Consider the following 20,748-nt stretch of genomic DNA (forward strand, 5'->3'; position numbering starts at 1 on the left):
TACATATTCCTTCGACCTTCTGTCACGCTAATAAAGCGCCAAATATGATAGGCGTCCAAAGAAAATTACTTTTCGCTTCTAAGGTTGTAAGAAAGATAAAAGCATTAGTTAAAGAAAGGCTTCTTGGATGGGTATTATTATTTTATTATAAATTTATTTTTATTTTTTTGAAACAAAGTGTTAATCAAGAAATATAAATAACAAAAGTAGTAGCAAAGGTAAACCCCGCCATCCACGGCCATTTATCAAAAAGGCCGTCGTACATAAAATGCTTCTGTGTATTATAATAATCAACTTCTAAATAACATCTCTTTATTATAGTTTGTAAGGTTAGGATAAACGCATAGGATAGGACGAATGAGGTGAGTTATTGTTGTGAAACTTTTACCTCTCGTTTCCGCGTCTACTGTAAACTTTCGACACAGTGTTAAACCACGTAAAGTACACAACGGTGATAATTACAACGACCCTGCAGTGCTCGATGGTTACTTAACCCTTTTGGGAAATGACTTCCGAGCCAAAACTATGTGTTTACAACATATAAGTCAAAAATTCTTACCTTCATAAATTCAACTAGGTATCTATTCCACTTGTTCCTTAAATAATTATAGTTGTAATGAGTATTATAATATATTTTAAAATTTGTTTAGTTCATCTAGATAAAATACAAATATATTTTTAGTATAAGCATTTAAATTTAAATTTAAGAAAATATTAGTAAGTATAAGTAGTTTAAAAAAATATGTAAGTAATATATTATTATACTCTTTTTTATCATTCGAGTTTTACATATTTTCAACATAGGACTGTTATTTATTTACAAGATTATAAAAAAATAAAATATTTTAATACATGAAAAAAAATATAATATAATTAATTAGGTACTAATTTTTATATTCAAGTTTTTATGTATGTTTATGCAGCTCTAACATACAATTACGACCTATAGTCTTTAATACTTAAAACATTATTTATAAATGTATTTTTTATGTTATAAATAATTATAATTAGGAGGAAAAGTTTTCATTTAATCCAATTTTACATACATTCTTTAATTAACAATATTTTTAATACTCGTATATACAGTTTAATATTTCGTAATAGCTTTCATAATATTTAGGATAGGTTTTTAAGATACATAATTTTATTTGTTGACGTCATAACTGATAATATGAATAAAGTTATTAAGTCTGGAAGTAAAAATGTATTTATAGTCACCTTATTGTAGATTATTATAGATGATTGACAAACTAATATTTTGTAGTATAACATATTTTCAACATTTGAATTACCCTACAGAAATTCAATCACTACACAATAAACACTTTCTCGTAACTTATCCCTCATCTTTTCAAGACAGAGATTGTTATTATTTTTATCCTTATAGAATTTATCCTTTTTTTTCAGTGGATGATATTTACCACGGAACCTGTTTTCCGATTATATAAGCTATTGATATAATTCGGAAAAGGAAATATCAATATTTTTTTTTACTAGACCACATTGGCGAGGGGAGCATTGTAATAGGAGGTTTTAGTGCGGCCTCTGACAATCCATGAAAACAATATGACGCTAAAGCCGTTTTCTACACCCGGGCCTATATACGATATTTGAAATACAATACAAATATAATATACGGGCCGAGCCCTTCTATTTTCAAGCATAGTCTGTTGCAATATGGTAAACATAATAGATATATAACTTATCCTTTATAATATGTTCTCGTTTACACACGAGCATCCTAAACAACGGCGTTTACAGAGTTGATAGAATGACCACACGCGTGTCAATAGTAAACGTAATTATACTGTAGTATAGCGGAGATAGAGTACGATAACGTGATAGGGATGTCACCGAAGAATAAATGGGATAATGTCGGTTGACAAATATTGTAATGGTATAGTAATGTACCTATATTAATAGTGTCGAAGTGCTGCCTAAGCGTGTTTAATATATAATAGCAATGATATACGTACGTCATACTGTGTAACCGCATCGATTTACTAGTCATTACTTCGGAAAAGCCTCTAAAATCTAAAGCCAAAAATAATATGGTCCCAAATTAATTTGAAAATTTAATGTAGCGTAATCACCCTAAATAAAGTTTTTTTTTTAATTTGTTGTTATAATGCATATACCTAATTGTAATCGATTCTACGATATAATATATTAAATACATTATTGTTGGTTTTTGTTAATTTGACATATTTTAGTCTAGGGAAATGAGTCATTTAATAGTAACTATTTCATTTTTAAAATCCAGTACAGAGTAATTTATTTTTATAATTGTTTTAAACTTGTACCGGTACTCTGTAATAAATGTTCCGTATAACACTTAAAAATAATTCACCTTTAAGGTTTTATTCGTTTCAAAATTAAAAGTTGCTTATGAACTTTTAACATTTTTATATAAAAATTAAAGTTGAGTTGAATAAAAAAATGTATAGTTCAAAATGTGTGTAAAATATTTTATAATAAATTTGAGATACTTATAAATGTTAATAACATATGCAGGCGATAACTAACAATATTTGTTCATTCATCTAAGAACAATAAAATACAATTTTAGACATATAATTACGTCATTTTTCATTATATTCATTACAGAGTATATAAATCCTAAAAGAATTTTTACACTTCAACAAATAATTTTATGACAAATTTAATATCTTTAAGATAATTTTCTTATTTATTTATTATTTATTGGGAGTTTTTGCAATTTGCATAAAATGTTAACACTTTAAATCAGAAAAGGTTGTAATAATGTCACGATTTCAAAGCAGAAATTTTGATAATTTATAAAAAATGATTTATGATTAAATAAATTTTACTTATTAAATAAACTTTACTTAGTGTTTTAAAAAAATTACTATATATTTCTATTGATTATAATGGTCGTGATTTAGAAAATAAATGAAACATTTTATATTTTTTTAATAAGGTAAAGAAACTTAAAAAAATAAAATGAATAAAGTCTATGAAATACAATCATGTGTAGACTCATACATTTTGTCCCACCAATAATTGCATCTTATCTACATTCAAAAATGTGAATAACTAGTTGGCGAATACGTATTATATAAACAAACTAATAACATATTGACATAAATAAGTTCTATATACGTTAATCATCTCAGATTTTGAATAAGTGTGAAAATAAAAAAATTTTATTTTTAAAATATTGATAAGAAATATAGTTATTGATGAGACAAACACGTTTAGTAGACAGCCTATAGATATAATATATTGTATAAAAATGCTCGCTATTAACGGTTATATTTCTTTTTTTATAAAAAACACCCATCATTTGTTCATTGAAAATCGACTGTTCGGCCCTTTTTGAATATTTCTTTGAAGACGATTGGGCGTGACGTTCCCATTGGTGTGGCATTTTAAGTGACATTCATATTTCATCAGTACAGATGTTGATCTTGTCAGGGATAAGAAATTAGCTTTACGAACACACCCACATGCTACGTTCGCTTTTTTCTTGATAGCCATCACCGACACAGTTTCTCAAAAATAGGTACACGCTAACCTATGAGCAATTATTATTATACCTAACACGTAGGCGTTGTACCCACTTGAAAATATGGATGTACTGTTTATGTATATAGGCATACATGTATTTATGTACCAACAAGCATTGTTTTTATTGTTTATTTTTATTTAGAAACTCCCAACGATATGCTGATTAAATATAATATTTGACATATTTATCTACCAGTGTTTTGATATCTATTAAAAAATTATTGGGTCACACGGTTTTTATTTTCCTATTAAAATCATTATGGAAATGTTTTTTTATTATATTAATAGTTTTAATTTAGTATGGAAACCAAAAAATTCTATAAACTTTCACTGTAAATGCGTTTAGATATTTGAATTTGAAATTGAATGTTATTATTACATAAATATATATTTTGTGACTAGCTTCAAATAAACGTATGTCAGATAATCTACTATTCTTTTGTACTACAGCTTAAATGTATTATATTATGTGTCAGCCATAATCGATAGATAGTTAAATTCCAGTCGAATAGTTTGCAGTATATAAACTAAACGATTTAATAATGATTAAATTGGATTCAAACTGCTTTTGGCAGAGTTAATATTTTGTTAGATTTATGTATTGTTTTTATATGAAATAAGTTTAAACATATTTATTATTTATGATATACTTTTATAATTATTTTATAAATATGAATACATTAATTGAAATTAAATAAGCTTAAGATTAAAACAAAACTAAGGTTTTAAATTAATTCTTGTTATATTATCGTAAAATTCTTACCGCATTACTATTAGTATCGTACTACATTTAATTTTAAACCCTTAAACTAAAATATCATGAAATTTACGTGTACCTTCAAAACTATATTTCAAAATAATAAAAATAATGTATCTATGTAATACAAACAATATACGAAACCGAAAATTACATTATATAAAAACTTAAAAGAATGCCAAGTATTTACCGATTGTAAACTCTAATGGTGTAAAAATGTGAAGAGTTCACTTTAGGTACTCTAAGCTATTGTCGCGTATGTATATAGTTCTGTTTGAAGATAGGAGTTTCCTCAAGAATCCTCGAGTTTCTGTAACCATTTTCGTACAAATCCATTTTAGCTGAGTGGATCGTACCACCTGCATCGTGTTCTGTACACTATTTGCATTCTAGTCCCTTAACAGTCACTATTCAATTTTCATGCATATTATAAAACATAATATCAATATGTTTTCTCTAGTTATACCACTTGAATCAATATTTTTAGAGGTTCCTTTAATGGTCCCGTCCATGGACGAGAATAAGATCACGTAATAGGTACATTATTACCGAGTTCATAAATGTGTCTAGATTTAAATACACACAAACCGCTTCAATTGTTAAGTTTATTTTTGAACTTGGAACACTATAATCTGCAATGTTTATTTTTAAACTATTCATTACTTTTTATTTATACTTTGAACACATAAAATAAATGAATTATCAACTTATTGATTTATTTTAATATAATATGATATTTCTAACGAATATGTATAATGTTCACGTTATTTTAGGTAGGTATTCAAATATTCCCTTATTTGATCAATTTTTTTTCTTATAATCAGTCACGAGATATTCATCTACATTTTTAAAATGAACTATTATTTCATTCATAAATATAGTATCCATACGTGGAGTTTATATTCTACAGATAATCCTTTCTGTTAAAATTTTAGAACTTTGTGCAAGGAATTTCATTCATTTACATTTTTTTTTAATTTTTCAGTTTTGATGTTTATCGATAATTATTATTAAATTAATTATAATAGTTTGTTACAAAATTGACTCGTTATTTGTTTGGCATAAACACAGTTATTAAGAAATAAATAATAATATTACGGATGATAGAGGTTTTATATTGTAGAATAATTGGGTGTTAATTGTTACCACATTATAATGATTATAATATACAAATTATATGGTTACCTAATAATAATAATAAACTTAACAATATGTTTATCAAAGTCATCATATTTTTATTGAAAAATGTTAAACATGTTTTTGTTTTTAAATTAAACAAGGAACATTCTCAACTTTATTTTTTGAAATATAATACTTCTAGGCCAAAAGGTTATAATACTATTTTATCAATAGAGGATATGAAATATTTTTTTGATTAGTAATATTATACATAATCACTATCTTAAAGTTCTTATATGGAAAAATAATATAATATTATATTGTTGATATTTTAATATTTCAAGCATATTTAACATTATTTCGTTTTAATCAAACATAGAATGTAGAATATATGAAAACTTTTCAATTTTATATTAACCTACGCTTTTAAATTTCAAATCAATTATAAGTAATTATACAGGCAATAATTTTATGTTGCAATATTAAACTTAAATATAGTGATTAGTTTTTTAGATATAATATTTCCTAACATTTTATTTTGAGTTATTATTTATGGTGTTTAAATACAATATTCTAAGTGTCAATGAAATTTATTGAACTTTAATGTACGCCATAAACATTTATTTTTATGTCATTTGATTTGCATTTCAAAGTAAATTATTATTTAAATATTTACAAAACGATGTTCAAAAAAATAAAAATATTATATTTTGTATTATATTAAAGTATTTAAAGATTTTTGTTGTTTTAAACCATTTTTCAATAATTTTTATACAAATAACAGTAACCTAAAAAATATTATTTAATGTTTACTTTTGAAAGCTATATGTCTGTAAACGCTTCTTTGACCTTTGAGTAATACTTCATTATACTTTATTCCATATAAGTGTATCGTAACCAAGTATTAATAATAATCGATATATTCACGAAAGGAGTTCAATTTGTTTTTCAATTTTCTGTTTGATAGTTATTTTACTATGAGTAAAATTAATAGCTGAATGACACCAATTTGACGAACTAGAAATTCAAAAAAATAATTGGCTTAATTTTTTTCGTAAACGACATAATAATTCTTTCCATCGTCATGGCTCATTATGCACGCTTTGTCGAAAACGTTCAAGCGATCATAACGAATTTCCACTAGTATTTATATTACGCGTTTCGATTAACACATAATATACGGAAATAATTAAATATCACCAAAAGGATAAGGATAATGAAAATAAACTTGCACAAACTGTTAGAACGCGTTTTGTATGTCGCACTTAAACGAAATGATTTTCGATAAATAATAATACAACAACAATAAAACGCAAGCCGTACCATAACAATACAATATACAGATACGGATTTCGAGTGTTTAAATGAATAATTGGTGTTTGTAATCGATCGTACTTCTTAATAATCATCATCATCATCATTATTATTGTTATTGTGTAATAAGTCTGTGAATAAAGACTCGGTCAAACAATGTATAATTTTATGCGACGTTCTCTTGTCGATTAAACGTGCCTTAAAATAATATAGATGTAGCATTGTGACAGTATATCAAAAATATATACAGGGTAATTCATCATGTATTTTTACCCTTATTTTTTCTTTAATATTTTAATTTTGAATTATAAATACACTCAAATTTAATATTTTAAAATTCTTGGGATTTTTTTATTATGGAGCATTGCTTTTCAAATGAGAATCTTTCTTTTTACTGTAAATTATTTAGTGGTTAATTTCTATCTAATTCAAAATTCAAACGAGTAAATTATCAATTATTGAAATGTTTATATTGGGTGTAATAGTTTTTAAAAAGTATAAAATATTTGTAATATCGGATATAGTATTTATTATACTTGGGGAACTCTTACAAATTATAAATGTTGATAGATTAATATAGGGTTACTAGAATTCTCTAATTACTTACAAAAGTCGCAAGTTCAATTCAAATTCAAATCTTTCAAGTTCACTATTATGAACGTATTATTATTATTATTACCATTCTTAGTAGACAAATTTAAATAACTCAAAAATCACTTGTTAGAGTCTTATATTGAGTACATCAACGTTTTCAGAAAATGTGTCTGCTAAATAATTTAAATTTGGAATGGAGAGAAGTCATCGTTTGAAAACCAGAATTTTTCATCTCCACAAGACACTCCTCGAGTAGTACAAAAATCTCAAAAAACAAAATTTGAACAAATTCATTGTGTGAGGAAAAATAAGAACGAGCGTGCTCGCTGAATCACCCTGTATTATGTATACATGATATTATGTATTTAATCATGCAAACGAAGAGAGTACATCACCGTGTCTCGTGCATTTCCGACGCCGCCGCTGCCTACCGGAATGATAATAGTAATGCGATTTGAAAACGGCGTGACGGGTTACGGTGGGTGGTTCGGCGTTTCGCGGCGACGGACGGTAGCGAAGTGGTGTCGGCGGTGCACTCGTACGCGCGGCGGTAACTCGATTACGGGCGTCGTCGTCGTCGTCGTAGTCGGCGGAATCAGCTTCTGTCTACTATAACTACTATAGTCGTTTTCGTCGTCGTCGTTGTCTTTAGTCTTCGGTTTTGTATTTAATTTGAACACGACTGAGGAAACCGGACAAACTTGCGTATTTATAATATATATATATATATACTCAAGTATTACACTATCGTGTCGTTGTTGCAATCGCCGAGCAGGATATATTCTGAGATGCACTTTGGAAACTTCAATTTGTTCTCATTTGCACCGGATGTGTACGTTTTTGCATTTCCCCCGAGGTAAACGTTATGGATTCGCGGGGGAGTGCTTTATTATTCTCTTCAATAACGTCATTCCCTCTTTGTATCTCTCTCTCACTCTCTCTCACTCTCATTTTTCTATCACTCTTCGTTTTCTTCTCATATTACGATGATTCATTTGTCACTTGCAGTTCGCTGCCGTCACGCAAATTTCGTAAGAAATAAAATTTCTGTCCTGTTTTTATAAACATTTATATTTATCAGACCGTTTTCACAAACGTGGTTTCCGATTATAAATGTTCGCGCATTTATATAATTCTATTTTTGTAGCAAATAATCTTTTTTATAGGGCAATAATAGAAAAATGTTTACCTTTTACCAAGTTTGGTGAAAATTAATATTTTTCTTTACTTTAAGATAATATCAGTTTTTATATTTTTTTATCATAGTAAATAATTTGTTTGATGTGTTAAATATTTAGTCGTTAACAGTATTAATCCTCGATAGCGTTTATTTATATATTATTTGTCTTCCAATGATCTTATCGTTATATTACATACTAAATTTCCGTGTTATTATAAATGTATTGAAATAAATTAGAAAAAAAAATTGTATTTTATTATCATTGTTCGTTTTTATATTTATTTTCATCAGATTGTATTTTTAAAGTGAATCGATCAATTTTAATGCATCGTGTATGTCGGACCCCGACAATGCGGCGTATCGTATAGGTAATTCAACTACACCCGTGTCAATGTCAATTTAGCGTATGGAAAAACGATTGGCTATACCTACCAAGAGTAACATATAGTTATTCCTTAGCGAAAACGATTTACAATATTGACTTAGACTTAAAATATCGTTAAAAATAAAAATGCCTATTCAAACAAGGCGTACATCATACATATACGTGTTGTGTATCTGCCTATTGTGTATGCAGGGAGATTGTCTAAATTATTAATTGGAATATTTAACTATATGATAATAATGATGAAAACATAATATTTTATAATATATACACGTGTTATATTAAAACTAAATAAATTATTATAAAAAAATTCATGATATTTTCTAATAATTTTTTATAGGATAACACATAAATGTATTAGCATAAAAAGTCAGCAATTTGTTTTATAGTCATTATTTACTATTAAGCTCTTTGTAACAAATAACACTATTTTAATGAATATTATAAGTATCAAGTTAATATAGATAGAAAAATATATAAGTATCATGATCACTTGATTTTTATCATTTCGATTTAAGTACTTACTATAATTTTTCCTCTTAAACTGATATTTATAAAGACATTTATATTTTTAATAGAAAAGGTATATACATATTTCTAGTAAGTACATTGCTATGTTATTTTTACAAATTCTTATTACATATTCACTCATATTCGTTTGAAAATGTATTTTTTTGTTTTTTGGACAATTAAAAACTATTATATAATTTTTTCTAGTATAATTTGAGTATAATTTGATTTATGTTCATGAACAATTTGCTCATTATCTAAGTATAAAATATATTTTACTGAATGACTAGATGGATTTTACTTAACACACAATGAAGTTAAATAAAAATTATTGATCTTGTTTTATGTTCCTAAAAACACAATTAAATAAAAGATAATATATATTTTTTTATAAAATAAAAATAGTTTAACATCTAGAGTTTCACTTTTAAAGTCACTGAAATATTTATAAAAATATTACTTCATCAAACTATGCAAAATATTTCGACATTTTCAACACACTCACTTCAAAAACCATTGGTATTAATGGTATAACCATAAATTTAAACTGTCGAAACGCTAAACATTTTTTGATGACATTTTAAGCTAGGGAGGAAATAGCAAAGTCACGGATAGCTGATGATTTCCAAAACATAAGGGTTACTTTTCCCCCACAAGTGCAAAATTGAAATTGTGACAAGATATCAATTTTTAAAAGCCAATAACGTTAAGTGCACGGGTTTAGTCATAAAATTTATTAATTTGCAATATATGTTGCAATATACGTGTTTGAAATTAACTGTCATCGGCAGTCAGATTTCAGCGGGAAACTGTTTATCGTACACAATGGAGTCTAGATAATACCGTCAAGAATAAGTAAAGTTTTTCTGGGAGGATGGGTGGCTGGATTGTTTCGAAGATTTTGTGTGCATGAATATAACACACAAAATTCAGATTATAATGCATGAAAATGTGTCATTACATCAGCAGTAGTTGGGTGAATCCATTTTGGTCCTACGCGTTTTCCTGTTTTTACCCAAGCACCCCTGCATTTGCACAATGTCGTTTCAAGTTTCCTGGTTTGTTATGTAGTAATACAATGTTCTACTGAAATGGCAGGCCTTATATTAATTTGTTATTTTTCTTTTCTTGTTATAAGTATACGCGGTCGCTATAAATATATATATATTTCTTTTTTTTAGCAACCACCCCTTGTTTTTTATTAGGCTTATTAAAGGAACTCGTGATTTTACAAACACCGCAGGGTTTAAAATGGAATTACGTTGGCAGTCATCGCGTTTCATATGCGTGGTAATCCTGAGGTTTGGTTATAATCATAAAAAATACCAGAGACTTGCATTTTAAACAGAGAACCCCTTGATGGTAATTAAATCACGTAGCACTCCATTTTGGCGTATCGAAAGGTCATTTATTGTTACGGAAATTACTATTCGTTTATAATATTTTAATCTCCATACCGTAACTAAGTAGGTTGTTGGGTCTGATTCACATGCATATAGTGTAGTCAACCATAGTGAATTTTTCACAAATTGAAAGGAATTCAAATCAGGTGCAAAAATCTAAATCGGTATACGTGTCCGGTATAAATCACTCACGAATAATAAATATTTCGGGAATAGAGCAGGAGAACTAGATTTCATTATGGCCAATATCGATGATTATATAGAATATATATATATATATAATTTTTTTTTTTACCGAAGATCAACTATTAATACAACTACTATGCCGGAGAAAAAACTTGAGTTAAAATGATCGCGGGTAAATAATAAGAAATAAAAATCATACTTTAGATTTTCTAGTCGTGCGCAATAGACGATTCGACTAACTCCGACACAAACATTGTAATGGCCGGATTTCTTAGAAACACAATACGATGCCCAGGAGCAATGATACTGTGCCCAACATAATATATTATTGTATAATATGATTACAGTTACGAATCTCTCGCACACGCAAAATATAAAACTTCTGTGGTTATCCGATTCACTGATGTACGCGTATTGTTTAAGTACCAATGGTTTCGCCAGTGTCTCGAATTGCGCACGCACTCAGTCGTATTTCATAAAACTTTTGGATAAAAAATTAGTTTTAATAGGTACAAAGGGACACGACTACCGAAGTTGCGGGAACGCGTTTCAACTCCGACAACGTCTTAACACGCATTACATACATAATTTACACTATAATAGTAATATTCTACGACGATAAACCGCCGCGGGTCTCTCTTAACCGCCAGTTTCCTCCGACCCATAGTAGGCACATGTCACATACACATACACACACACACAACCACACACTAACACTGACTTACAACACATATTATAATTATATCGTGTATATTATTCATACCTTTTAATATTAATGTATACATGTTCGATGAACGCGACCTTTGCGCACAAATCAAATTCGGTTCCGTACACTTTTGTGAAATAGGAAACTGTCAAGTGCAAATACTGCGTTTCGTTGTCGTCGTATAGTTGTACACAATCATATTGTATTCCATAATATATCCTTCGTGACGTTTAAGATGACTCGGATAACCTTATGGGTGTGACTGATTAATAATGTAGTTGCATCATTTATATTATACATATAATGTTTTGTACGTCGTATATGGTGCTAAAATAATATCCCAGAAGGATATTTATAAAAACTACATAACAATCGTTAAAAAAAACGTATATGATGCATACAACGTATAAACGTCGTATATTGGTTTTTATGTAATTATATATCCTATCACACATAATAGCTGAATCTTTATATTGAACGATTTGTTAATTTTAGTATCAGCAGAATTTTTTTCCAAGAATATGAAATTATTTTACAATAAAATATTACTGCTGACATAGTGACTCGTTAACAAAAAATAGATAGTTAAATTAATAATAATACTCTTACTGAACAACTTAAATTATTATTTATTTTAAGCAGCCTTAACTTATTTGTAGTATTATAAAATGATTAAGATTTCATATTTTGTGTAAAAAATATTTAATTTGTTTAATATATTAATACAAAACAATAAATAATATATATTTAAATATTATTAACATTGTAAATGTTTTATAACTAAGACGTAATGATTTTTTTTTACGCAAAATATATGTTAACTTCTTTTTAATTAAATAGAAAAAATATTAAATATCCAATATTAAATTAAACCTTGTACTTATTAGAGTTTTCTTTTTGTTTTGCCTGCAGGAGCTGCTACAGCTTCCAAAGTATATACGGACGCTATAATGAGATTGGCAAAACAATCTCAGCAAGGAACTTGGGGAGGATCAGCCGATATTGGTAAGTTATCATAAAATATTATCTTTTTTGATATAAACGATGATGACATGAGTGAGATAAGAGATTGTAGGGATAACGTCCAATTACATTTTATCACTACAGCACATAGTTATATACATTTTTATATTTAATCACACGTATTTTTAATTGCATTTAACTATATATTCAAATTGATAAATCGTTTACACCCAGAAACAATTTGTTCACGTTATTATTATTTTATTTTTTCACCCAACAACACGTCACGTGTTTTTGTGCAAACAAATCGATTTGTCGAGAAAATGGCAACCGGCTAATTTCTGTCGTTTTCCTCCCGAAAGGCTATGCAAATACAAGAGATAAATATTGCATTTTCTACTCGTATTTCTCTACCCCTAATCCTTGTTTCTGTGTCGAATTAACAATCAACCAACGACAACTATTGTTCAAATATTGGCTGCTTTTTTTTTTGTTTATCGAATGTGACATTAAAAATAAAAATAAATGTTAAAAATATAAAAATAAATTAAAGAATAAAAGAATTGAATTTCAGACAATTTATTTGTATTCTATTCCTTCGATGGATCACAATTTTACACAACATATTGTTCTGTCGGCCACATTGGCATGAAGTGTATAGTTGTATTAGATATATTGTATATAAATGTACACACATATATATATATATTATATGTATATATATATATATTGTACATACATTGTACTAGTATACGATTCTGTCATCTAGTTCCGATCTTGTTTAATATTTATTGCAACAGTATTTGAGCTGAAGCAATAAAAATATATTGTCATTTATTGAATCGTTAATGCAGTAAACTTAGAAAATAAAATTAAAAACATTAAAAACGATAATAAAAAAGTATGCGATGAAATAAAGTTTTAAGTGTATAAAATATATTAGAATTAATATAATATATTATTTCCATTAATAAAATTATTATACTTTTCTATGTTTTGAAATAAATCAGTATAATATGTAATATAGGTAGCATTACATGACCGTATTTTTGAAATCTCATTTCAAGTTTTTGTCCATAATACCAAAAAAAAAAAAAAAATCAGTAATGCGACGGATTATCGAGTTTATTCATATGAAATTTATAATATGATAGTTGGGTACTATCTGCCACTACATGTAAACTTACGAAATGATAATATCATTTGGTGGAAGCGATAAAACAGCATAATATATTTTTATTTGTGTACAAGCCTCAGAAAAAATATTAACTGATGTCCATATAGCCCTGTATAGGTAATAGACATAAGTAGATCTAATGTGTTATCAACACATTGAATATGATCTAATCATTATTAGATTTCTTGATTTAGAAATCCTTGTTTACATAAATTGTAAAATAAATGATTTTCAAATGTTTAAATAGCATTATATTATATTTAAAACTATTTTACTTCAAAAGCACAACTCATGGGTTCTGTATGATTGTGATATAATTTAAATTCTAATAATATCGTTACTGAATTCTAAAATGATTTAATTTAAAAATCAGCGTTATAATTTACAAGTAAAGTTTGCTTTAATTTTGTTAATTTTGTTATACTTCCTTATTATAATTATTGTAGACACAGTAGGTACACAGTTTTTAAAAATCATTCAACAATTTAATATAGTTGTGCTTATATTATGTATAATAATATACTAAACAACATATAGAAATAAAACGAAAAAAATTAGATAGCAGTAGGAATTTTGCTAAATAAATGACGTATAGGTTATTAAAATTATTATTAAATCTGTTACAAAGTGGTATTAAAATGAAGTTTTATTAATTTATATTTCCGCTAATCATATTTTTATTTACAAATTTCATATATAAAAAAAAAAAAAATTAACAAATTTACCTATTGCGTATCCCACTTTAATTCTATACTATATGGGTTGTAAACAAAAGTATAAATACACAATCACTAACGATCCCAAAAAATATCTAAATGTATATATAGTTAAATGTTTTTATGTTATAAAAGGTTCAATAAAAAATATATTATTATTATTATTTCATACTATCTTATTATATTTCATAGTTAAAAAAAAAAAAAAAAATGAGACTAAACGTAATGGGATAAGAATAGAATTAATTTCAAAATGTCATATATACTTTATATTGTTAGGTAATAATATTGTTTCTGTTAGTATGAAAACCATTCGAATGGATCGTCTAATCTAAGTCAGAAATTATTTGTATACATAATTGATAATATGTACGTTAAAAAAGGACATTGGTATATTATTATTATTAAAACACGGCTATATTTTACAATTAATCCATAATGAATTTCTCTATGCATGCGCACATTATTGTATTTAGAGTAAACAAGGGAAATACAATAATATTAAATTATGGCTTAAATTATTATTTAACTATTTTATACCTAACGAGTGCAAGGATATAGAATTTCGTTACAATCTTACAGTTTTGATCGTTTTGTATATTGGTATAGTCTGTATAAACCAAAAATAGAGGAAATTGTCTGTATAAGATTAGATTTGAAAATCTAATATTTCACTGTATTGCTGTCAGTTTTTGTGATTGTAAAGATTATTTTCCCTTTTCTATACAAAAACTTTATTTGATAAAAAATATCGTTTGCTTTAGTCATATATATATTATATGGATAAGATATGTATGTAATACAGTAAGCGGTATGGGTACTGCTACTATCTGTTTTTATTAAACCTATTTGAATTTTATAAATTTAGTTAAACATCGACTTTTATAATACTTAACAATAAACTTATTAATTCATATTACATTTTTTTTATAAAATTTTTCTTAATTAACATTAAAATAATTAAATTATGATACCTAAATGTTTCTTAAAATAAACTCGTTTTTCTTAATTAGTTATATAAACAATATTTCTGTTTTTATTACCTATTATTAATAATAGAAATATTTATTATTATTATTTCCAATAATATTATATACTGGTAACAACTTGGGTAAACGTCGTTTTCCTGTGGAAATCGGCGTATACGAGGGAGTGAAATGAAAAAAATCTCGTACACCCATAATTCTGTCAAATGTATTGTTTGGTTGGGGTGTTCTACCGATAAAAGGTCCCCCAACCCTTCCCATCCTAACAGCTTGAAATTTATTGTGGCGCCATCATACTAACAGTGTTTTTCAAATAATGAAAGAGCAGTGATTTCGAGTCAAAGGCCGTATAAAAGCCTGAAACCCTGAAGATAAGCTAGTTCCAGGGAGTTGGTTGGTTTTTTCTCAGTTTACTCCCAAACGTTTCGAAATTAAATACAGCGACTAACAACAGCGGAGTAAGTAGTCGACTTGTAGTAAACGAAGACTTACAACTACTTAAGGGATTTCTGAGTTCAGGTTTCGCCGTGACTCTAACACATATTATACCAATACCTATTCGTCAACTAGGGGTAAACGGCTCTTACCGTCCCTCGTTATAGTGAGTATAGAAATATGATATCATTAAGTTAACTGATAAATGTCATATGATATAATACAATAGGATACGACTGGTTGGATTTATTTAACAACACCTATGTGTTCGAGAAAAATGTACAACAATTTAAGGATTCTTGTAACTTTTATTTCACAATGGCACATTATGAATTATTAATTATTACCTATATCAGTTATGGAATTATAAAAATAATAATATTCATAAAAACAAACAAATGATTGATATCATACTTTTTCACTGCTTAAATATGATTAATTAAATTTATTTTCATGTGTAAATTAAGAAGTAATTCTAAATTATTTGTTAGATATAAAGTTCAGAGCATTTATTTAGTTCTTTCAAAACTTTTTTAGCGTAATATGTAAAATAATATAATTCCTCATAATTTATATAATTGAGATGATAATTATTTTGAAAATTACAAAAATTATGAGATTCGTAGTACTTATATTTATTTTTTTATAGCTATGCATATAATGAAACATAATCATTTAGATATTAATATAATTAAATAAGTATCTGTTTATTATTATTAGTTGCTACAAAAGTTAAATTTTAACGTTTAGAGTACGTTTTAATTTTTTATCTTACATAGTTGTTAATTATTTATTATAATTCATTACAGTTTAAAATATTTGACAAAATATTAACCTTATTAATAATATAATACTAATAATTAGCCCATATTAATAAATAATAAATAAAATAAAAATCATTATTGTCATTCCTCAATTGTTTAATTTATTCATTTTTCAATAATTTATGACTTATGCAACATATTTGATTTAACATTTTGGTTATATTGTATAGTAATTGTTTATTTGTTATTATTATTTTTTTAATTAAGTAAAACAATATAAATTACATTTTTGGAGAGTAATAAAATTCAAATCATTCTGGTGTTACAATAATACAAAAACATTTCTTTTATTCTCACATTAAACCGCTGAGTAAAAATATTTAAATAATATGTGGTCGGTACATGATTGTATAAGTATGCACTATTGTACGCTCGTACTTTTTATTTCGTTTCAAGTTGAATAAGTCATTTACCGTTTTATGGCGACACGTTATCGCTTGCGACAAGAGAATAAAGAATACATTATATACTTTCCGTGAAATATTACATTTACAGCGATATACATAGGCACTGTGATATGGCGGAAGGTAATAAAACGTCGTTGCCCAAACAAAATTGAACAGCCGTAATCGTGAATAACTGGTAAAAAGGTTTTTTTTATAATTTTTTAATACAAGTACTGAAATACCCATACCAAATCGTTCCCAACAATTGCGGCCAGTGGTATACACTTCTTTTTCGAACTTGAACCATTAAAAATAAATAATTAACTAGATATTCTTAACCAACAACTGTTGACAATAAATGTATTAATTTGATTTATATATATGTATGTATATTTGTTCAATAGAAAAAATCGTGATCTAGACATCTGAGTTTCTTCTCTATTGATGTGAAAATTGTTGAAGAAAAAATAAAAAGTTTGCTTTTGTCGTTTAATGACTGCATGTTGTGTTTTTATTCCCCTAGGGAAAACACCATGTGTAAACTTTCGATCCCAAGTTCGACGAACATTAACTTTTGCGTTTCAAAATGTGGACTTATTTTTCTATATTGTGTTTCCTCTTCTATCCGATACATCACATTGATTTGTATTAGAGAAAATAGTTAGATTTTGCTGAGTAATTTTTATGATTTCATAAAATTGTATCTAATCTGTTTTGTAAAAAAAGTAACCAAAAATTCTATAGATGATTCGATAGAGTTTTTACTGGACATTTTTTCTATGATGTAAACAAACGCAAATAAATAAATAAATAAATAAATGTGTTACAGGATACTAATGATATTATAACATTTTTTTTTTTATAAAAGTTATACAATTGTAAAAAACTACCAACGTTTATATTAAAAAGTTGTTTTTGTCTGTAACTTTTATGTATATATATTTTTTTTTCAGTCAAGTTTAAATAATAATATTATTACTTTTTATTCATTTAAAACAAATTAATATGTTAAAAATGAATTTAATTAAATCTATGATATAATTTTTGATTAAAAATATGGCCAATAACTACTATTTAATAAATCTATAATAATTTATAATATTTGTACACAATTATTTAAAATGCCTTTTAAAATTTACTGGTACTACATGAAATTTCAAAATAGGATATTGCTAATTTACTTCCTATAAAAATGATTATACGTTTATAGGTATAACTAAATGTATAAGTAAATAATTATTTACTTAAACATCTTTGCATATTAAAATATAAATCATTATCGTATTACCGAGAAAACATTTTATTTTATTAAGATTTTTTTATATGAACATTTCTTATTCCATTGTAAATATTTATTGATGCAGTGGAATAATTAAAATCAATTTTCCAATTTTTTATAACACATTATATTTTTAAATAATAAAAATGTTCTTCTTTTATTTAAATAAAAAAAATTTAATACACATTTTATTTGTGTTACTAAAAATTATTACTTTATTTGTACTTAATTAAAATAACTTTTGATAGAATTAACTACGTAGACTATTATCGATAGAAATTATAACAAGTTAGGTCGACCTAGTGTAATTTGTATGAATAATTTACATTTTATAATAAAAATATATCTTTTACCTCTCAACCATGATTGTGCAACGTTTACTTGCGGTTTTTAATATATTATATTATTATATGGTTCGTCCTCGGGTAAGGCTTATAAAAAAATTTCCTGCAATAGAGCTTATTACGCGTCTTGTTCACTGGGGTAGCTCCCCCAGGCAAATGTTATTATTATTCCATTTTCACACCCAGCCGAGAAAACCCAGATATCAAGTGGCCGCTGGGGGAGGGTTGGTTGATAGAATGAATAAGAAAAACTCCTCCCGTATTATCAGCCATCCTGACAGATATGATCAGAAAAAAGTTAAATCCTCACTTCGTCACTATTCTACGGTTATTCGGGTGAAGGGGTGCTTAGACTGTAGGATATAGGTAGCCGTGAAGAAGACGTGAGAAGATTAAATTGCAAATCCCCGGGCCCATAAAGCAGAACGGGTGTGACATCTGCCGTTGACAATGCGCGCGCGAGTATGGAGAATGAAGAAGAAAAAAAATGTCGGACAGTTTTTACCTTATTGTCGTGAAATATACGATCCTGTACAGTAATATGGGCTGAAAAGGTCGTAAATTCACAAAGAGTCCCTGTGCGTAATGGACGTGAGGGCAGGCGATGAAAAAACACATTTTGGGTATAGAGTTTTTGTGACACCGCCGCACCACCCGTCGTAGGGTTAGTGTGGCCAAAGGTTAGATACACAGCCCAAATAGCACAGTTCAACTTGTTTGCCATTTCTTTTAATACCAAGAACTTCTGTTGACTGTTTTAATTGCAATGAAGAAGTTTTGAATTATGTAAACAATGATGAAAAAACATTTGGTAAAAATTCAAAAGTATATAAGTTGCAAAGTCATGAACTCAGTTTTATTTATTTTAACTGGATGGTAGCGACCATAGCCAAATTACTTTTATCTCAGCGGCTTTATTTATTCTGTTCTTTGTATGGCCATTAAACAAAATTTGAATTATTATGAGATGAAACGTTCCTTTTTGCAACATACATCATAATATTATTAAATATAAATATGGATGAAGTTCATACTGTTCGTAGTATAATAATATTATCAACTAAAATTATTATTAATTCATTATTTTTTTTAATATTATTTCATTAAACATATATTAATATTTTGGGAAATTATTGAGTATAAATTATCTTCTAGGGTTGTTTATTTATCATACTCAACTGAAATTTCCAAAAGTTTTCCGACATAAATTATAACATTTACCTTTTGATAATAAATAATAATATATTCATATTTAAGTATACATTTCACTGGAATATTGGATATTTATGTTATAATGTTAAATTTGAATCCTTAAATGTAAATTTGGTAAGTTAATTCAGCTAAAGAAAGTAAGTGATGAGTAGAGATAAATCAAACTTATGTAAATAGAAATTGCAGACTGCCGACTATCTAGATTCAAGCGGTTGTGAATATGCATACATTTGATAATCTATGTACTCAAGAGTATAAAGTTTACTAGTATAATACATTACTTATATTATCCCATTCGATATGTATACAAATATATACCTTGTACCAGGTACCTATACAATTATATACCTACATTTATTTAACCAATAGTTTAACATACCCGTAGAAATGCAAGGTTAGATTATTGTCTACATTAATATAAATAAATAATAATTGTATTCTTCAACTTATTTTATAAAGGTTTGTGTTTATTTTTGATTATTTTATATAATACGTCAAATATAGTTTATACAAATTGAAGTGTACAATTTTGAATTTCAAAATGTGAACAATTTATTTTATTGTTCAATTACTGAGAAAAATATGAATGATTACGATTATTTATTTTTATATACATATTATACTAAATGAGGAAAATTTTTATTGCTTAGTATTTCGTTTTGTAAAATGTAAACGAAAATAATTATATTTATTTGAACCCATAATATATCATTGTGTACGTTTAAAATTTAACTTTTTAAC

The 20,748-nt window shown here is 26.7% G+C and overlaps 1 protein-coding gene across 2 annotated transcripts in view; it reads left to right on the forward strand.

The window, feature by feature from the left end:
* The window catches only part of LOC114121770 (uncharacterized), a 98,627-nt gene that overhangs the window by 39,955 nt on the left and 37,924 nt on the right, over positions 1-20,748 (forward strand). For both annotated transcript variants that reach the window (XM_050199834.1, XM_027984228.2), the window contains exon 3: positions 12,598-12,690. In XM_050199834.1, coding sequence (XP_050055791.1) covers positions 12,598-12,690 — 93 coding nt within the window. The remainder of the gene's footprint in view (positions 1-12,597; positions 12,691-20,748) is intronic.

The sequence above is a fragment of the Aphis gossypii genome, chromosome 2 (genome assembly GCF_020184175.1).
Source record: "Aphis gossypii isolate Hap1 chromosome 2, ASM2018417v2, whole genome shotgun sequence".
In the NCBI taxonomy this organism is placed as follows: Eukaryota; Metazoa; Arthropoda; class Insecta; order Hemiptera; family Aphididae; genus Aphis; species Aphis gossypii.